General features: G+C 31.1%; 2 protein-coding genes across 2 annotated transcripts; one reads left to right on the top strand and one right to left on the bottom strand.

Annotated features, from left to right (window-relative positions):
* Positions 1-3,063: 3,063 nt before the first annotated feature.
* LOC110684623 (repetitive proline-rich cell wall protein 2-like) lies at positions 3,064-20,107 on the top strand. The gene is made up of 2 exons (XM_021861056.1): positions 3,064-3,926; positions 18,771-20,107. Exons 1-2 carry the CDS (start codon positions 3,172-3,174, stop codon positions 19,963-19,965), a joined length of 1,950 nt encoding a protein of 649 aa, XP_021716748.1. The 5' UTR covers positions 3,064-3,171; the 3' UTR covers positions 19,966-20,107.
* Positions 10,034-12,803, bottom strand: LOC110684622 (60S ribosomal protein L10a). Its single transcript, XM_021861055.1, has 6 exons — positions 12,710-12,803; positions 12,557-12,593; positions 11,485-11,704; positions 10,903-11,068; positions 10,456-10,661; positions 10,034-10,269 (listed from the first exon to the last, which is right to left on the bottom strand). Exons 2-6 carry the CDS (start codon positions 12,559-12,561, stop codon positions 10,216-10,218), a joined length of 651 nt encoding a protein of 216 aa, XP_021716747.1. The 5' UTR covers positions 12,562-12,593; positions 12,710-12,803; the 3' UTR covers positions 10,034-10,215.
* Positions 20,108-22,511: the final 2,404 nt, after the last annotated feature.

Raw genomic sequence — 22,511 nt, 5'->3', positions numbered from 1 at the left:
ATAAAATTACCTTTTTTAGGAGAATTTGTTTTATTTTCATCTCATCTCAAATATCCATGGTTGTTTTGGAGAGAGAGTGAATTGTGTTTGATTGTAAGAGAGAGAAAAACAAAGAGAGGAGTAATAAATTTCAGAAAATTTAAGTTTGAGAGTGACAATTTTCTTAAAAAAATTATATTTTTTAAAAAAATAGTTGTTGGAAGTGACAGTTTTGTGTAAATGACAATTGGGTGGGCTGCATTTTAAGAATATGTTCAGTTTTTTGGGTGGGCTCGTTTTGATTTGGGTTTGAAATTGGGCTTGTGGGCTGGCGTTGCAACTAAAATAGCTGCACAAGAGTGCAACTTAGACCAATTGATATGTTACCGATGTATGATTACACTAATTCAAACTTGGCCCAATGTAAGAATTAGGCATCTAAAGCCCAGATGGAAACATGGAGCGGACGGAAGTGGACCACTAGGCCACTATGGTGGGCTTCAACCATGTCAAATACTGAACAATGGGCTGATTGTTGGTAATTAGACTTATAACGCTAATCTATCTATACTAATCTATCACATAGAGCTCCTTACTATGCCACGTCACCCACTCAACCACTTATTACGCCATGTGGTTCTCCCTTTCATTTGTTTTTCATATCATGCACCCATAATAAAAACAAAATCTCCACAAGATTAAACACGCACCCTCTAATTCTACAACTAAGTGTCTTACCACCAAGATATGTGATTTTTTATGCTATTTTTTGAATACAAAATATTAATATGTATATGATCAATAAATTTAATTATAAGAAAATTGAGACATAAACTACAATGTATATTAATGATCAACCTCATGTAATAACCCGGGCATCGTCCGGACCTAAAAACTAGTTATTAATTAATATTATATGAGTTGCTTCAAAGATCTGATAAATTAAACCAAGAACCAGGCGACTAACTATAGTCCATTTCTTAGATTATTACTTCGTATCAATAATATGACAATATCTTCACCAAGTTAAACTCAACATCTTATAATATAATGATGCACCATTGCACCAATAAGGTCTTAGTTTAATGACAAAAATTGAGAATTTATGTATAATAAGTTGTCGCAAGTTTAAATCCTCGGAACAAAAAAAATATACAAAGTACTAGTATATGTAAGCAAGACTACAAGTAATCCCAAGTTTGTTCAATAACCTAAAGTATTACATGATATCTAAAGCCAATACTTTTTAAGAACTGTAAATCCATGTAATTTATAGGGTAATACTAATCATCTTCAAATTCCATATAACATGTACATGACTCAAAAGGAGCCCTTATCAGTTGATTTTTCGTAGCAATAAACATTAATATTTCTATACCACAATTAGCATTCTTTAGGCATAAAAACATTTAAGTTGGTCCAATTTTTCTTATATTCGCCATAAATTAAAAAAAGAAAAAAAGAGAAAAAAAAAAAAAAAAGTCTTGATTATGTGTTGTCATTATTGCTTAGTAGCAGTTGAGTTTTATGACAAAACAAAGGGAGGTCTTTTGACAACTTCATAACTTAAGAGAGTTAAAGATATACTCTACCTATTATTAAAATTAAGAAAATTTAACAACAATGAACCAATATTTTCTTCGTTGTTCCAAAATTTACCAACCTTTATATCTGTCCAAAATAAACCCAAGTTTGTAATTTTTCTCTCTTTGTAAACCCGAATGACCTATGACCTGAACAACCGGTCATTTTTTTTATTTTCCTTTAATTACTTTTTAAAATTAACATAATAAAATAAATAAAATAAAAAAAAAAACCTCAAACCTCCCCCAAGGCCACAATCCCACTGCCAGCCCTTCTTCCCCCCACCCCACTGCTGCCAGCCACTCCCTCCTCCCCCTGTCGGCGATCGGCGCCCAACAACCACCACCACTTCAACCGGCGGGTGGTTGTTGTTTGTTTGTTTTATATTTATGAAAGGGAATCACCCTAACAACCACCACCACTACTTTTGCCACCATTCACTTCACCACATATCCTCATCGCCCCTCCCAACCGACCGCCACCCGCCGACGCCACTTCCCCTCCTGCCTACTACTTTTAGACAATGTATATATTATTCCCTAGACTGCTATTAATGACTGTGTAATGATTCCCTAGACATCATTTACCTAGGCTCTTTGTACATATACTCTGCTAAGCAATGTGAATAGCCACGGATTACATTCCTACATACCGTCACTCTTCTCTCTCTCTCTTATTTCTAAGTGTTGTTAGATCTAGTTTCTTGGTTGTTTTTGTGAGTAATTGTTGTTAGATCTAGTCTTGTTTGGATGTTTTTGGGTTGTTTATGGGGGTGGTTAGGGGTGTTTACGGAAATGGTTAGGATTTTTTTGGTGGTTTTCGTGGTGGATGTGGTGGTTTTTGAGTGGTTTCATGGAGGGTGGGGAAAAGGGAGGGAGGGAGGGATGGTGGTCGCCGACGGCGGAAAAATGGGTTGGGCGCCGGCCGCCGGCAGGAGAGGGGGTGGCAGTGGGGAGGAGGGGCTGCAGTGGTGGGGAAAGGGAGTATTTTTTTTAATTACCAAATTAAAAATGAAAATAAATAATTCATTAAATTATCAGAATTTTTTTTTAAAAATAAATTAACTAATAAGGATATGACACGTGGATTGCAACCTGATATAACAGGTTAACTTACCTGTTTGGTTAGTTGGTTTAATATGGGAAACAAAAATTAGAAACTTAAGTTTATTTTGGACATATTTAAAGATTGGTGCATTTTTAGAGAATAAAACAAAAATTGGTTTATTGTTGTTAAATTTTCCTTAAAATTAACTATTTAATAATTTGAATGTAATTAGTAAAAGTCAAATTCGAATTAATGAACCATTCAATTATACGAAGTAAATGTTTGTCGTTGAATTGAAAATTTCGTGCTGACATAGGTTTTATCTAGTAGAACATTTTTAAAATAATTTTATTAAAGACTTGCACAACTTTATTTATTATAATAGTGATTTTATGTCATGGAATTAATCCAAGCAATGGCTTATATAAAGGCCGTGAACATATCATTTGCTTCACAACTCATCTTCATTTAGCAATTTCATAGCTTTTATCAAAAATCCCCTAGAAAACAATAGAACTCTCTTGTGGGAATCATCTGATTTAAGTACGTCCATCTAACAAAATGGCTCTAAATTATGCTTCAGTCATATCTTTCTTATTCATGACCTTGGTGGCGGTTTCATTTGCTCGTGAATACCCCACCCCAGGGTATATGGCACCATCGTACTCTCCACCATCGTACTCTCCAGAGTACAAGGCACCATCGTACTCTCCCGAGTACAAGGCGCCTATTTATAGCCCAACACCAGTATACAAACCACCGGTTTACTCACCACCACATGTGTATGAGTCTCCAGAATACACTCCATCACCAATGTACAAGTCCCCAACTTACCCACCTATGTACAACCCATCCCCGGTTTACAACTCTCCAGAGTACAAATCTCCTGAATACAACCCATCACCAGTTTACAAATCTCCCGAGTACAAATCTCCTGTATACACACCGTCACCGGTTTACAAATCTCCTGAATACACACCGTCACCGATTTACAAATCTCCCGAGTACAAATCTCCCGAGTACACACCGTCACCAGTTTACAAATCTCCAGAATACACACCATCACCGACTTACAAATCTCCTGAATACACATCATCACCGATTTACAAATCTCCCGAGTACAAATCCCCCGAGTACAAATCTCCTAAATATACCCTATCACCAGTTTACAAATCTCCAGAGTACAAATCTCCAAAATACACCCCATCACCGGTTTATGAATCTCCAAAGTACAAGTCTCCAAAATATACCCCTTCACCAGTTTACACTCCACCAACATACGGATCTCCTTCATACACTCCATCACCAATTTATTGATTATTATCACCTCGTCACAAACGCGCTAGACCTACTAGTCTTCTACATATATACACCGAGTATTCAATTTAACCATTGCAATTAGGTTTGGTAAATTTTTCATATCTCATGTTCGTTTTATGTTCAAAATAAATTGACTATATTTGTCAGCTAATAATAAGCTTGTGTATTGTACAGGCTATTTGTGTAATATAATCTACAGATTTATAAATAAAATGTTACGAGTACAAGTTTTTTAATTCTGATGTATTACGTAGAATTATTATTTGCTTGAGGTGCCATATACATCTAGTAAATTATTAATGTTATAATTTGGTCAATGCATATACTCCCTACAACGGTACGGCTATAACAATTGACCAGATTAGTAAATAAAAAAGACCCTTAGTTTGGTTAAAAAAAAAAAAAAAAAAAAAAAACTAACCTCAAGCGACAATTTGGTTAAAAAAATATCTCAGCCTCTCAGGCGACAATTAACCAAAAAACACAAAAATTTCCGACAAACTACTCGCGAATGCTTAATTTAGTATAATTTTCGTGGGTTTTTTTTTTTAAAATAAAAAATTTCTCACCTAATTTTCCAATCCCTTTTAAGATATTAAGAATTTTAAGTAAAATAACATTTAAATACTAATTTTCCTACCCCTAATCAACGAAATTCTTCTTAAAAAAGAGGTTGGAGATAAATTTAATATCGGAATTTAGCAAAATAAAAAGGGGAAGACATAATAATTCAAATTTTTAAATGGGAAAACTAAATTTAAAAACACAATAACGAATTAAATTAGGATTTTTGAAGAGTTTGTCGGAAAAAAATTAGATTTTTTGGTCTAAATGCCCAAGATGATTTTTTTTACCAAATTGTCGCTTGGAGTTTTTTTACCATTGTCGCCGGAGTTATTTTTTTACCAAATTGTCGCTATGGGTCTTTTTTATTTACTAATCTGGTCAATTGACCATTTTTTTTAAGAAAGTTATTAATGGTTAAAAAAAAATATAAAGACCTCAAACTAAAAAAAATAATCTAAAAACTGCCTGCGTAATGGTCTTGTGACATTTTCGTTTAAAGAAAGTTAGTCAAATTTTAAAATGAAAGAGGGTTTATTCAAATTAAAAGTGAATCACATTTTTGATAATTTAAGACATAAAATCAAATTATTGTTGAACATATAATTGGTTTTTAGTAGTAATAGCAAGATTGTCCGGATCAGGATCCTACATTGGATCGGTGAGAGGAATAGAATCAAATCGGTAAAATCGGTCGTAGGATCGTAAGATCCTACGAAATTGATAAAGGGAGTAATAAAAAGGTTGTTAGATAACTAGGTAAGATTTTTTAAGCCAAACAATGGTAAAATTTATAGTTTTAGTAGTTGGATAGTAATTTTCTTAGCTTAGAGAAAAGTTTGATTGCTTTAGGCTCATTTTAATAAGTAAAAAGTAGGATCGTACGATCCAGACCGATCCTACCCGATTTTGATCGATCCTATACGATTTTGTTTGATCCTGACCGATCCTGTACAATCCAATAGTAATTTAAGTGGAAAACAAGATCGTCCGATCCCACCCGATTCTGTATGATCCTACAAGATTCTACTTGATCTTGTACGATCATGGTCGATCCTACAACGATCCTGCTTGCTCTGCGATTATGCATCCGATCCGAATCGTTTGGCTAAAATGAGATCTTAGGATCGCACGATCCTACGATCCAGATCGCGATTTTGACAACAATGAGTGTAATACCCCGTATTTTTGAAACGTATTTTCTAATTAATTTATTAATATATTCTAAAAAAGGGTATTTTACTAATTTATTTTACTATTTGAATTTTGGAGCCAAAATAATATCTGAATTTTGACGCTAAAAGTATCTTAAAAACTTGATCAATATTTTTAGATTTTGGATAAGATTTATTATTCATTTATTGTATTTTAAAAATTGGATTATTTATATATATTTCGGATATTTTAATTAAGAAAAAAAAAATAAAAAACATTATATTTTAATTGGTCCGAAAATTCCTAATGATTAGCTAGGGATTTCGGATTTTTCTAGTGTGGAAAATCCGAATTTCTTAGTTAATTAATTTAGTGTATAATTGGAATTCTCTTAATTAATTAATTTATACAATATATATTATTTACACAATTATTTTTAATCCCTTAAATCTAGCAAAATAATTTCCTAAATTCTACATAAGGGGTCCGAAAATTTGAGCTATAGAAGCTCAAAATTTTCGGCCACCTTGGTTGATTTTTGGGTGATTTATTTTGGTAATTTGTATTTTTAATTATCTCCCCTAAATCTATTATTTTTCCTTAATTCTTATTTCCCATAATATTTGATCATCTTATTTCTCTACCTTATATAATCTTTGATTATTCCCCAAGCAAAGCGATTTGCCACATTATTTTCATGACAACATACTTTCCATAAATTAATTATTTTTTAGTCACCTTAACATTAAACTTTCCATAATTCTTTAGCTCTCTTCTCCAAGTAATTTCCTTAATTAATTTTACCATAATTATTCCTACATTCTCCTACCATAATTCTTGCATGAGCTAGCCTATAAATACCCCTTGAATCATAGCTAAACAATCACACCAAATTCTCTAATTTCTCTCTAATTCCCTTCTCTTCTTCTTGTTCCCTTGCGCCACCACCACGACAAATCACCACCTCCACATCCGGTTGCCACATGCCACCGACGCTGACCACCACCGACGACCACAGCCGCCGGAAGCCACCAGCTGCCGCCCCCTTGCCGCCACCTCTCTTCTCCTTTTTCCTTGGTTTTCTACTTCTTTTTCTCTTCTCTTATTTAATTAATTAATTATTATAGGAGATTTATAAAAATTATTATGAGTAATTTTAATTAAATAAAATCAAATTTTTATTCAAGTTTATGAAAAATAATTTATAAGGTTCATGTACATATAGTAGGGGGTTTTATTTTAATTATTGCGATTATTTGCTAGCCTTATGTTAATTAAGGTTATACTTATTTGTAGGGTGTGTTTGATCAAAGTTATTGAAGTTCGTTTGTGTGTTGCTAGCAAGGATCAAAGGTACGTTTAGGTGGCTAAATACCTTTGAAATTGATTAGATTGAATAAGCATGTTTTATATAATTTTTATGGTGATTGAATTAAATTGAATAGAATTATGATTTATGAAATAAAAGTATGTTTAAAGAATTGATTTTGATAAATAAACTGAGGATTGATTTTTATATCATGTTTTGAATAAATTATTTATCATGTTTTAAAAGGTTTGAGTTTAAAAGCATGTTGAATTAAATAAAAAGGAGGTTTTAAATTGTTTTATTATAAAGATTGGAGTTATTGATTTAAAGAGGATTTATTGAGTTATTTATAAACTCTTTACAAGCATGAATATTATATAAATCCCACTATGCGGATTCATTGAAGACTATGGACTTTGCATGACCTACTCTTTCCTCGAGGATAGACTTTCAACATAAAGATACTAGCTTGGGGTGTGTGCACAATTAGAGAGGAATTGAGTTGTGAAAAGAATTGATTTTAAATAATCACTATTTTTGAAATATTGAGTTATTGGGATTATATTGAGTATATTGAGAATTGATTTTTAAAACATGAGTTTGGAATTATTGTATTAATTATTGGAATTGGTTTTAAAAGCATGTTTGCTAATAAATTTTGCTAATAAATTGAATTTACTTATCTTGCACTTATCGTACTTAGCATATTTTGATAATCCGTATTTCCTATTTGTTTTGGTTCGCTCTGTTTGCCTTAATGGTAAGCAGTGTTGACTATTTTTAGGTGGACTCAATAAATGAGTAGTTTGGGAGCCTCGGGATATGCTTCACCTAGATCTAGGAATGTTGGTCTTGTTTCTATTTTGAGTTCTCATAACATTGATTACTATTTTTATCAAGTATCGATAAAGAAAGAGTTTGAAATTTCCGCTGCGAAGTTGTAGTTTTAATTAAAAGTTGAGTAACCTTGCGTAATCACGCGGTGGTAACACGCCTAAGTCTATCTCTACGGTATAATTATATGTATTATACTGATATTTTCGTAAAGGGAGATTTGGAGGTGTTACAATGAGTAATAGTTTATGAAAACTAAAAGAAATCTAACAACAATATATTTCATTTACATGACATAATATAAGAATAATGTTTTATAATATTTGAAATAGTCAACTTATGAGGCACAACACGTTAATAAATGAAATTTGTTTATCAATCGCAAAATTATAAACAAATCAACAAATTTTTATTAAATATGGGTCTCACGGTTGTTGAAATAATCACAAAAATGTCGACTGGATAATTTTGTTTATCAATGATCAATGTGATAAAATGAAGCTCCCTTATTTTTGAAGTATCATTGTCTCATGACATGAACTATTTTATAAAGAAAAAAAGTTACAATACAGTAAAACGATAACTAAGCACGGAACCAAGAAGGTGAGGAGATGAAGTGCGCCGGTAGATAACTGGATGCCTGAGAAGCTATATTGTGCAGTAGTTGGTGGCACCGCAGCGATTGATAATGTTTTCCCTTGCAAACATAGCGGAGAAGAATGCATATATTAGTCGTTTATATATTTAATTATACACTTGATAAAATTACGTTTTAATAAAGCATATGTGGTGACGCATTTAATAATTTCTCATATGACTATGTGTTTTTTTAATTGTGAATCACGAAATGTAATTGAAATTTAGTGTGTTAATAATGTACATTATTAAAATGTTTCAATTTAAAACAAAGGAACCACTTCGGTGATAATTCTTCAGCTTTTTTATTTTTTTTAACATATGCTTAATCAAAACCCATAAGACAATTTGTTGAGGCTTTGAAACCGCCAAACCTCAGCTTCAGAACATATTCAAAATTTCAAACACTTCATAATATTTTTTACCCTTTAAAACGTTATCGGGAATAAAATTAAGGGAAATCTTTTGATTAGTTCATAACTTGAGAAAGTAAACTGTAGTTTATTGTTCCTTTTTTTTTTTTTTTTTTTTGAAAACTAGTCTATTGTTCCTAATCCTATATCATTATAAATTTATAACCAAGTGGTACTAATGGATAATAAAATTAGTCATTTGCATCAAATTACTACTTCCAACTTTCCAACTCAAATATTGTCAATTTGAATGTGAGTAGTAAAAGTCTACAAGCAACCAAAAAATAATTAAGATGGATTAATTCAAGTAATTTTTGTCATTGAACTGAAATAATCATAGACAAAGGTACTTATTTGAACTACTCCGTAATTAAAAGAATGAAGACTTGCTCAACTTATTATTTTAGTGATATTATGCATGGAATCAATCCAAGTAATTGCTTATATAAAGGCCATGAACAAATCATATGCTTCACAACTCATCCTTCATTCAACAAATTAAAATCTCTAATCAAAATACTCCTTGGTAAGAATAATTTGATCAAAGTTTTTTTCAACAAAATGGCTCTTAATCACTCTTCAATTATATCTTGCTTGCGCATGAACTTGTTATTTATCCCAGAGTGATAATTAGGTTTGAGGTTTGACAACTCGTTATTTATCTAGTAATGTGTTATTTTAAAAAAATAAATGACAATGCTCGTAATTAAGGTTGTGATTGTTTATTATTCATTCTGATTAATGTATGAGTTCTAATAAAAAAGATTACAAGAGTTTAATTTTTATTCATCCAAGAATTTCTTTGTTAATATTTCATAGAAAAGGCATACAGTTATTAAATGCAAAAATCACAATGGAGTTAGGAAAATTAAACCAAATACAGAGGAACTATGGAAATGTCAAAACTCAAAACAAAGCATCACTGATCTTTTGGGGAGAAGGGCCAAAGGGTGGGTGGTAGTTTGAAATTCAACCATCGGTGTAGAATTTCTAGCAGTAACAAACTTCGATCATACTCTAACGAGCAAAAAGCTTTCATTGATATGGAGTAAAATTCACCATAGTTGCGCATCTGATCATGAGACAATTGCTAAAATTGCCACAAGCAAGCAATATAAGAAACTAACCTTGATCTTCTACAAGGAGATCAACCCCAAAAAATTCAAACTGCCCATAGGGTGGGTCAAAAACATCAAATATGAAAGATATCACTGATGATAAAATTAAGCAGAAATTTTTTAGCCATTTCATTCAAGAAAAATATCCCAGTATACTAAAGCTCACAACAATTAAGATTGTACTACTAGTAGAGGGCAGTCAACAAAATTCAAATCCTACAACGCAACTCAGCCAAAAATGGTGATACAGACTGATTTAGAAGATGCGGTATGGCTTGCCCATGGTACTCTTCAGGTATAGGCATCGAACCTGTCAAAAAAAGAACAAAGTTAGATGAACACAATTGAAATATGGTTAAGAGGCAATCGTCTTACAGAATGGAAATCCCAATAAACAAAATTTGATGCACATGAATGCATGATTGCATGACTGATGTGTTCGTCTTACGGGACTTTTATATTGTATGAAATTCATAGGCAAATCAGAAATACTTACGTTTTGCCAATTCTTCTTCAACAGTGAAACAAGAAAGTTGACGCTCATTTGCACATTTTGGAAAATTTGCTTCTCTTCCATACTCAAGTTGCCAACAGCAACTCCCATGCAGAGAACTTTCTTAAGCTGAAACTTCACAGTTGCCTTGATCTCGTTGACTTTGTTCTCTAGGGGCTCCTGGTGGGTAACAAGTGTTGGGAACTTACCTGTATATAAGCAATGTAAATGACCAATGAGCAAAACATAAAAGATGAAACAGATATCACAACATGAACACTGGTGAATAAACATCATAGAGCAAAATTGTTCAGTTCATATCAACTGGTGAATCTAGACTTAGTAAAGCTTATGATTAAGATAAGACGTAAACCACGTCACCATACTACTACCAGCAAACATGAAATATACAAACCATCTGATATTTACTGCTAATAAAAAAATACTTGCCTGCCTTGTTAAGACCAGGTCCCAGCAAACGGGGAATCTGCTTGATGACTGCTTCAGATGCAAGGAAAGCATGGTACTTCTTTGCAAGCTTCTTCACCAACTTCTTGTTCTTGTTTAGTTTCTTCAATGCTTCTACATCCATCCACTCCAAACCAATCCTCTCAGCCTACAATCACATCAAAATTGCACAATGAGACAACAATCAGAACAAAGGTTTAGTTAACCTAAACCAAACATTACAGTCGCCAAAACCATGATAAGCACAAAAACCAAAATTTCAAGAAAGCTTGAAAACATTATATTATCTTGAAGCCGTAAAGTAACTTGAGGGCATGATTTACTGACAACTAATAGATACAATTCGGGATTTCCTTAACAAATATCTTATACAAGTTACTACTCAAATGCCTAAAGGGATATCTACAAGCATGCATGCCATGATTAGCAGCTGATAACTGATACAAACCTAGGTTATAGTTGCACAGGTGACCATGGCCAGGGATATTTCAAACAGGGTTTTTCGTCCAACTTTCAAAATTGCTCAGATAACCAAATAGAAATCTACAACTAAGAGCTAGTTACCTCTTCCACGTGTTGTGCATCTCCAAGCATGCAGACTTTCATCTTGGGACGAGGGATGTGTGGCAACTTAACAGAGCCACTGAAACGCTTGTCCTTTTGGGGATCATAATTCTTCAAACCAATCTGGAGCTCAACTGTTTCTGTAAACTTGCGGTTCTTCTCTTTGGCATCGTTTGCAATCCCAGAGATTGCTTCTCTCACAGCTTCACTCTGAAGCTTACTGCAGAGAGAGTTGAAACACAGAAGTTTAACTGAAGAGCGACAACCAAGTTTTAATTGATAAACAGAGGATAGCAATTTCAATACCCAGGTCATATAACCTCAGTACTTACATCAAATTCGGACGCATTTCTATTAGACTCGTTGTCTAAACTTTCATTTATTACATGAATTTAGCTTTAAAGATCTTCATAACATGTTACTATAAGCTTTCGCTTGTTAGTCAACAGAGAAAGAATACTTTTTAAGTAAAAAAATAATGTACCGAGATTGATTTTTAGTAAAGTAATGCAACCAGAATACACTGAAAGCAAAAAAAAGGGTGACATCGAAAAGGTTTAACTTAAAATCGAAATAACTTCGAACAATCGGGATTATCGAATTATAGGGAGTATACAGGATGTACATTTGTGTTGAGTAGAGTAATGCAGCCAGGAATAACAACATTGACATGCTCCAGTTAAAAATTATTGAGTTGAAAAATCAACTCACTCTATCACTAAGTATTTTTAGGGTTAGCGCCTTCCAAAATCAATTAATTAAGAATTAAAGGTCTTAATGCACAAATCAATAAACATAACAAAATAATCAAGATCAACTAAATAACTATAACAAATCATCAATTCACATAAATTTGAAGCATTTCAGATTCTCCTAAATATAATTAATATTACAATAACATTTTAAGATTTTTCAAATGAAATACACACATTCCTAAACTAAATCATACAAAAAGAGACACTAGCAAAAACCCTAATTACACAAATTCAAACAGAAAATAACATGAAATGCATCAATAAATAGAGTGCATATTGAAAAAACTAGAGATCAGAAATGCAGAAAAATAGCATACCTCATTATTACAGCTTAAATCGAGCAAGGTCGAAAACCTGATGGAATTAACACACAAAAAAAATGTAGAATCAAAGTTAAACGAAATTTAGGGATTGAAATAAACGCAGAAATTGCAGAGGAAAATGAGAGAAGAGGAGAGAGAAAAGAGTACCGGAGAGAAGTGGCTAGGGTTTACGGCTGCTGCTAAGAGGAGTTGCAAGTAGAAAAGAAGGTTTAAATAGGTTAAAGGAGTATTTTATTTGGGCCTTTTCATTTGGACTGTTTTTCGGGTTATTGATATGGGTCGTAAATGTTAGGCCATTGTTCGATATGAAGCTAGGGTAAATGGGTAACGGCGTTATGTTTATCTGTGCTTGCAAGTGTTGGTGTTGGAGTGACTGTATACTTGTTAGGATAAATTTTGGTGAAAAGTTGAAAGCTAAAATTAATGATTTTGACTATGTGGTTGTATTAAATGATTTGACTAACTAATTGTATTACTCCGTAGCTGATTGTATAAAGTGTTTGATATATAGTTGATTTTTTAAAGAAACGTATTTTATTGTTGTAGGTTTGGGGGGTTACATGAGAGTATAATTGTTATTCCACCTTGATAAAATTAAAGGCGTGTTCAATTTACTTTATTTTTACTTATCATAACGTGTTTTAGTTGTAAATTAAACTTATTTATCTCTTACGAAGTATTCAAATTTTGTTGTGCTTACTTTATTTCCCATTATTATTCATTTTGTATCCGAAAAAATGCATCTGTTTGACTTTAATACTTTTTACATAGCAATTTTGACTTGACTTCATATCGAAAAAAAATAAGGTGACTTGGATTCACGGTGAGTCCAATATATCTGACAATAGTATTCTAATATATGACATTAATAATCTAATATCTGACATTAGATTATTAATGTCAAATATTATATTATTAATGTCAGATATTAAAATATTAATGTCATATATTAGAATATTATTGTCAGATATTAAATTATTATTGTCAGATATATTAGACTCATGTTGAGTTTAGTCTCACACAAAAGCTTTTCTAATTATGTATAAAGGACAATATTAATAGAAAATTAAAGATAGCAATGGTCAAATTTATGCATTTACACATGTATCAGTCAAAACTAAAACACTTTTTAGTTGCATAGAGTGTATTTTAGAAAAAAAAAATGGGTAAGGATTAATATGTTCAAACAAGATAAATTAAGAAAAAGAAGTTCATACAAGAAAAAAATGGGTCAGGGTAAACATCGTAGTTCAATTTACACTTTTCCTAAAAAAAAAACGCGTTTTTTGTGTGGCTGGCCACATCGTGTATGTGACCATTTGTATAAAAATGTAACTCTATAACGAACATTGACAGAGTAACCCCTATATTACTAACCGAGTAAATCACTATAACACTAACCAAATAACCACTATTAAACTAACTGAGTAACCCCATGGTGGCTGGCCATACGGTGTGGCTAGCTACATGGAGTATAAGAGTTAGTGACTCTTAACAATTATAACTACATGAAAGCCCGTGCGATGCACGATTTCTCATACATATATCTCAAGAAAAAATGTTTTCCTATATATCAAAACTTTTTTTTTTATTTTTTTTAATAATTATTTGATTTATTTAACAATTTAATAATTTCAGACAAAAAAAAAAATTAATAATAATAGTAATTTAGTTAAAATGATATTGCCAATTACAAAAGTATAATTTTTTTAATGTAATGTATAATGCGACATAATTTATTAGTGTTTTGTATTTTATTCGTTGTTGTTAGTTATGTGACAATAATATGATATCTTCAAAAAAAAAAATTGTAAATATGATATTTCATTGATTACATATTAGGATAAGATCTTTAATATGAAAAGATAGTAATTTTTTATTTTAAAAATAATTTAAATCCTAAATCATTATTCGTTGCCTTTTAAACTTGAAATTAAACTCTCAAATCTATATATCATTTTGTATATTTCTTGTGATCTCTTGATCTCTAACAAATTATTTGTCTTTTCAATTATTTAGACATAAAATGTTTGAAGAGGTAAAGTTTTTTAATGCGTTATAAGTTTTAAATTTTTTTAAGAAAAAAACATCTTATTAATCGGGTATTTAGATAAAACCATTAATAATAATTTAAATCCTAATATCCCATGGTTTTTTATACATAAAATCTCACAAAAATAATGTTTGTAATTAAATCATACTCATAATATTTTTGATTCTTTGCTATTGTTTGTTAAGGATAATTTTTAATTAATTTATGTAATTTATTCCCCTAATAAATATTTTAATAAGAACATTAAAAATAATAGTTATTAGATGTAATAATTCGATGTAAAAAAATTTGTATTAAAAAAAAATTTCGATAGGATCACCAACTTTGTTCACACCCATATCTCTTCCATCTAATAAAAATGGATAATTGAACATGTTAGCAAAAATAAAATTTATATAAAATTAGTATTTGTAGTTTTATAAAATAAACTAAAACATTTACCAGAAAGTGAATAACTGTTTTGAAATTAATCTAAAAATTGTAATTATACAAAATTAAATCTATGCATTGGAATTTTTTCATCGTCCCCAATCGCCCAAACAATAGTATTTTGGAAAATTGAATCATTATTTTGTTGTCGTTGACAATGCGTGCGATATTGTTTCTTATTTGTAACGACTGAAAAGTATCTAATGGAGTCAACTTTTCCTTTAATCAATTTTGAACAAAATTGTAGAACAAAGTTGACTTTAATTGAGGCATGAACGTAATCACCCTGTAATTAAAAATAAAAAATTAAGTTAATTTTATGACTTAATTAAGCTACCTAAATCACAAAAAAATTGTTTTAATCATGAAATTAATTGATAAAAACTAAAAGGTTCATTAAAAGATTTAATAAATGTAAACGATTTATAAAGATATAATACCTCCTCATCCAATAGGATCATCAAGCGAGAAACTCGTACTTTGATATTCCAAAGATTTTTGCTCGAATATAATTCTCTGATTAAATTAGATCTGCATGTAAAAACAAAATTCAGTAAACAAAACATAAACATATAATCATTAAGTATCCCAAATAAACACAATTTAAGCAATAATCACAAATATACATTTAAACATGGGTTTTAAAAATTAGGCTAAGAATTACCCAACCATTGATGACCTAATATAACTGACACAAAATTAATGACACAAAATTTGCTTGGTTTGGTTTTTTATTGATACGAAATTTTGTTGGTGTCATATGATGCGTCAATTTATAAGGGTAAATATCACAAATTTTAATTTAATTATAATTAAGGAATAATTTTTATTTCTTATCATAAACACTATCAAAATTGATCTTATAATAGTAGGTATATAAATCCTATATCTAAAGATGATTATTTTAAAAGATAATTTTTAGTTTTTTAAATAAATTAAATCATAATAAATCAATATTCGTTGTTTTTACTTACGTGGAAAAATTCTTAAATCTCATTCATCACTTTTGTTTAGGTGGCAAACGAATTTTTTATTTCCAAATTAAAATAAAAATCTAATTTTTAACTGATCGAAAATATACCTTTGCTTATGTGGCCCGCCGAATGCTCTTGAAAAATGCCTACTTTATTTATATATTAGATTAGATTATACACTTATGTTTTTTCTGAACTTATCTTATTTAAACTTATTAACCTTTATATTATTCTTTAAAAAAACAAAAAAAACTTATTAACTTTTATATGGACTTAATTTAATTTATTTTCTGAATTATGTGGAGATAAGGTGAGTGAAAGAGGAATCCCTTCAAAAAAAATGTTAAGTGGAAGAGGATCTTATATGAACCTATTTTTCATAGCTAAATTTATTATTTTGAACTTAATTATTTTTTAAATAAGGTGAACAAAATCAGTATCCAGCATTGATAAAATTGCAATGGGCAATGATTCTTTCACTCTCTTTACATAACAACTAGTGTGTGACCCGGGCTTTTGCCCCGAGTGATACTTTGAATAATTTTATTTTTATATTAGACGCTTTAAAAGACTTATTAATTTTTTTAACGTGGGTAAATTAGAATACAATGACAACAATAATTTCTTCTACATTCTAATACATGTATGTATTTATATATAAATTTGGATTAATAGAGCATGAATTAATTCTAGTCAAGATGGTAATACATATGGTTTCTATTCAATGAGGTTTAGGGTTCAAATATCTTTGCATACATTTTTAATTAAGATCATTGGATGATGATGTGGCATGAGCCTAAAAGTTGTTGAATGATGATGTGGCGTTATACTGGTGTAAGAAGGGATACATGTTACACGTGGCACATACACAAATTTATTTATGAACGCCTTTTAATATATAGTATAGATTACTAGATCTCGCTTTTTTACACATCGTCTCTTAATTTTTTTCTTACACTCACTTGCTTATTTATATGCACTCTCTTATCCCCCTCAAAGGAAAAAAAAAGGTCCTCTCTTAATTTTTCTTATACTCACTTACCTTTTTTGTACCTCCTTTCTCTTGATTTTTCTTACAATTGCTCATCTTTTTCAAAGCTTTATTAAATTGCGTATTCATAGTAAGTGAGTTGGAAAAAAAGACAATAAAATTATTACCATTGATTATATTATTGACAAATAAAAATTATTAAAAAAATTATAAATTTTGATACATAAAAAATATATACTTTGAAAAACAAAATCATCGCACATGAATATGTTTTTTTTTTCTTCTCCAAATATGATAATGTCTCATTTGCCATTTCAACAATCGTGGTTATAATTAACCTAATATCCAACCTCTTATCAATTGCAACTAGTTAAGTATGGAGTAGAAATCAACTGAATCTCGTTTGATTATTCTCCCATACAAAGGTGTTAGAACATACAATGGGTGTTGAATATCAACATATATACTACCTCCAATTAAAACTGACAACACGTTATTATTATCATTAGCAGCCATAGTCGTCTGCTCCTCTTAACAAGTCAATACTCTCAATACTTAATAGCATCATTAACACTCATACTTAGTCTTTGCTCCTACTTAGCTTTAAATAAATAATCCACAATAATTCATTCAAAATAAATTAATTAACAAAACATGTTGGAGTAAACATTTGCAATGAGTCTTTAGTAATAAAGTGTTAAAAAGCGTAATATTATTACATTAATACATATGAAGTATTCTGCATTATGTATGTATTTAATTCATGTTCTTTTACTAGCAAAATAATTTTCAATCTTCTTTACCTTGATAACACAATTTTTTTATCCATTATTTTAAGGGTATAATAAACCGAGTAGACGACATTTGCAATGAGCTTAGACTAATACTTTAAAAGACGCGTAATATATCATTACATACGAAGTATTACGTAAGTAGTTGTATAAAAGATGGAAAATTCAACAAGTTATGGTGGTAAAACATGAACAATTCAGTGTAGAGTCCTGTAGACTCATTTCTATTTAAAAGCTAGATTAAGTCTACGTTTCTTTGCATCACGTACAATTCATATTCGATAAGCTACCAATCATCAATCAGCTTATAAAATATTATCTTTTACAAACTGACATATAAAATGTTTTTTAATGATATTCACACTAGACCAAGTCGACGATATTAAGCATCACAATTGATAATTATTATCATTTTACCTAACAAATTTAATTTTCATCCACAAATTGCAACTTGTTGAATTCGGTGATTTTATTTTGAACTTAAATCCAATAATTTTTGCATAATAAGTTAATAATGTTAAACTCGAAGCCTCTTGCCAGCTACTAATTGAATTTATTAAGGCATTTTGCATTTCAATAATTGATATTCAAAAGCTTATGTTCGACTAAAAATGTCCGCATTCACAAAAAAAAAAAAAAAAAAAAAAAAAAAAAAAAAAAAAAAAAGATAGTCAATGCGATTGTTATTGACAAAATCACAATTATGTAAAGTTGGCACCAATCGAAATATTTAAAAATTATTTAAGACTTGATGAATTTTTATGTATTAGTGATATTATATCAAAGAGTGGACACTAATATGTTCTTATATAAAGCCCTTAAGCAAGCCATATTATCCACAACGAACTCATCCTTTCTTTAGCATTCTCATACTTCATTCTTTTGGGTCATCCTCCATCAAAATGGCTTTCTATCGTTCCTCATTAATGTCCTTCTTCCTCATGGCTTTGGTGGCGATTTCATCTGCCACTGATTATTCCTACAACCCTACTCCATCATACAAGACACCATCATATACCCCTTCCCCAGTTTACAAGTCGCCTGTGTACACTCCATCCCCGGTTTACAAGTCGCCAATTTATACTCCATCCCCAGTTTATAAGTCACCAGTTTACACTCCATCCCCTGTGTACAAGTCACCGGTTTACACCCCTTCCCCAGTTTACAAGTCTCCAGTTTACACTCCATCTCCCGTGTACAAGTCGCCAGTTTATACCCCTTCCCCAGTTTACAAGTCGCCTGTGTACACTCCATCCCCGGTTTACAAGTCGCCAGTTTATACTCCATCCCCAGTTTATAAGTCACCCGTTTACACTCCATCCCCTGTGTACAAGTCACCTGTGTACACCCCATCCCCGGTTTACAAATCACCTGTTTTTACTCCATCCCCGGTGTACAAGTCACCTGTTTATACTCCATCCCCGGTGTACAAGTCGCCCGTTTACACCCCATCACCGGTTTACAAGTCACCTGTTTACACTCCATCTCCTGTGTACAAGTCACCCGTTTACACCCCATCACCGGTTTACAAGTCACCCGTTTACACCCCATCACCGGTTTACAAGTCACCTGTTTACACCCCATCACCGGTTTACAAGTCACCTGAATACACTCCATCCCCAGTTTATAAGTCACCCGTTTACACTCCATCCCCTGTGTACAAGTCACCTGTGTACACCCCATCCCCGGTTTACAAATCACCTGTTTTTACTCCATCCCCGGTGTACAAGTCACCTGTTTATACTCCATCCCCGGTGTACAAGTCGCCCGTTTACACCCCATCACCGGTTTACAAGTCACCTGTTTACACTCCATCTCCTGTGTACAAGTCACCCGTTTACACTCCATCACCGGTTTACAAGTCACCTGTTTATACTCCATCCCCTGTGTACAAGTCACCTATTTACACCCCATCACCGATTTACAAGTCTCCAGCTTACACTCCATCCCCTGTGTACAAGTCACCCGTTTACACCCCATCACCGGTTTACAAGTCTCCAGTTTACACTCCATCCCCTGTGTACAAGTCACCGGTATACACTCCATCACCGGTTTACAAGTCTCCAGTTTACACTCCATCTCCTGTATACAAGTCACCTGTTTACTCTCCTGCTCCGGTCTACAAAACCCCTACATACACTCCAAGTCCTTCATACGGCTATTAAGAAATTAAATTACATAGCTACATGATTGTTTAAATTGTTTTTGCTGAATTTTATAATAACTCCAATTGAGGAGTCGGGTGAAGTTGCTCCGTTATGTATTGTATTGCTTTAAATTGAAATGAATAAATAATTATTCTATTTACTGCGTATTGTATTTTTTATTTTTTATTTTTATTAGCACACTTTTAGTAATGCACTATTTATATACGAAGTACTAACTATAATAACATACCGCGTTATTAAAAGCAAATGTAGTTATCAATAATCAAGTAATATAAAATATTGTTAAATTAGTTTCATTGCTCGTATAATTTCATAATATAACCATGTATCTTTTTGTTTAATTGTATTGCTTTAATAAATAAATATTTCTTAGTTTTTATGTTCATATATAACCAAGCAACTAGCTCCTTTAATTTGTATTCCTAATTTTTCGAATTCCAACATGTCGTCTCTAAAACAAAATTACATTTTGGAAATAATTAAAGAGGTTTAATTCATCATGAGTATATGTTTTACTGTGGAAAGTGGCAAGGATGTGTAAGCAATAACAGCATCACATAATTCATATCCATGGCACATAAATTAAAAGGCAAATATATATGTAGAATGAATTCGGAGTTTGCGAATATAAGATTAAATAACTCAAAGTACGTACGTCTGAGCTATGCTACATTGCTACTGGCTGCATGAGAATTTCGGCCTATCGATTAGGTTAATAATTATTCACAATCCATTTCAAATGAACAATTAAGTCAAGACAATGTTTTGTTTATTAGTGAAACGTACTTAATTAATTGGTTTAAGCTCGGCTGCTTTAGTTGCAAGCATTTAGATCATGAAATAATTAGATTAATAACAACCATTTTGCAGTCAAAATGACCATAGTCAAACGGATTAGTTCTGAATAAAAACGTCCAAATTCGCTTAAAATAATGGTTAATTCAATTATTCGTTAAAAACAAGATTGCAGATTAGTTTATTATACAGTATTATACGTAGTATAACTATACCTAACGCATCTAATTTAAAATAATTTTTTTTTGACTTTTAATAATAGTAAAGTGAATCAAGGGAAAACCCTATGTATTAATCAATTAATACGAAATGTATGCTACGTATAAACCCAAGCAAATAATGGATTATATTCAACAGCCTCTTTTTTTTTTTTTTTTTTTTTTGAAAACATGGATTATATTCCACAACTTATCCTTGTATAAACAATTTTAAAGCAAATAACGGATCTAATTATTTACAAATTTAATTTGTATAAGTTATAAAATGCTAATAATGTTCCCAAGATTCATACTAGTACATACAGAGACTAAGCTTAGAAGATTTTATGTGAATATATTTATTTTAATTTTTTGACATAAACTACCTATTAAAATAAATAATTTTTTTTTGTGAAAAACTACCTAATAAAAAAAATATATTATAAGAAACTACCTAAAAAAAAATATCGTAAGAAACTACCTAATATAAATTAAAATATGACATATTGTCAGATATCCACCGTTGACCTAATTTTTCGGTGTTGACCCAACCTCAAAGCACCCCTAAAACCACCACGAGGGTTGGTTTTCAAGGTAATAAGGCTATTTTCGAGGTGGTTGGGGGATATTTATTTCTAGTTGGTGGGGGTAGTTTCGAGCTACAAGATGTTGGTTTCGGAGGTGGTTAGTTTGAGGTGAGTCAACGACGAAAAATTAGGTCAACATTGGAAATTCGGATGTAGGTAGTATTATTTTACAACATTTTACTTTTTATCAGGTATTCCCTCCATATTTTATTACTTGCTCCACTTTCTATTTATGACCGTATTTTATTACTTGCTCCATTTTTATTTTTATTTTGAAATTTTTCACAATATTTTACTAATTTGTTTCTCTCTTAGTGGTCCCCAACAATCATACTTTAATATTTCCATATTCTCTCTCTTCCCAACTATCATACTAAAATATGAAGGGACAAGTTTCTTACAACATATTTTTTACTTGCTCCATTGCTGTATTGTTTTTTTTTTTTTTTTTTTTTTTAATTTTTTTTATATATTTATTTATTTTATTTATTTATTTATTTTATTTTTACAAATAAATAAAAAGTTGATGGGAATTTGATTGTGTTAAATTATGCTGTAATTTATTACCCATAATTGAATAACAGATCAAAATCAACAATGAAGTCTATGAAGACAGTTAAGTCAATAAAAAGAGAATAACACAAAAACTAGCAAAGATTTTACTGTGGAATAGATAATAATTTTTTTTTATCACATAGATTAAAGTGTTTTTTTTTTACATGGCATAAATTAAAGTTACAAGGACTGAAATTAGAATAAACAAATAAATAATACAGTACGTTACTTTGCAATATCATGTGCTCGTTGAACTTGTCGTCTATCCACCTTTATGATGGAGCATTATTATTGAAATTCTAAGGCAATTTAATTTCCTTATTAACTCTTATGATATGACTCTTGTCCATTATTGATTATCCCTTTGAAGGCCGAAACAAGCAATGTCGATTGTCGAGTTTGTACACAC

This window comes from Chenopodium quinoa, unplaced genomic scaffold (assembly GCF_001683475.1).
Source record: "Chenopodium quinoa cultivar QQ74 unplaced genomic scaffold, ASM168347v1, whole genome shotgun sequence".
Classification (NCBI taxonomy): Eukaryota; Viridiplantae; Streptophyta; class Magnoliopsida; order Caryophyllales; family Amaranthaceae; genus Chenopodium; species Chenopodium quinoa.
The sequence above is the reverse complement of the archived record's forward strand: the minus strand, read 5'-3'. Positions and strand labels throughout refer to the sequence as shown.

Excerpts from the sequence above, each read along its gene's own strand:
- LOC110684623 (XM_021861056.1), top strand. The coding sequence starts at position 3,172 with ATGGCTCTAAATTATGCTTCAGTCATATCTTTCTTATTCATGACCTTG. Across the intron at positions 3,927-18,770 it reads ACTCCATCACCAATTTATTG|TGATTATTCCTACAACCCTA; the intron begins ATTATTATCACC and ends TTCATCTGCCAC.
- LOC110684622 (XM_021861055.1), bottom strand. Across the intron at positions 11,069-11,484 it reads ATGCACAACACGTGGAAGAG|GCTGAGAGGATTGGTTTGGA; the intron begins GTAACTAGCTCT and ends ATGTGATTGTAG. Across the intron at positions 10,662-10,902 it reads ACCTGGTCTTAACAAGGCAG|GTAAGTTCCCAACACTTGTT; the intron begins GCAAGTATTTTT and ends GCTTATATACAG.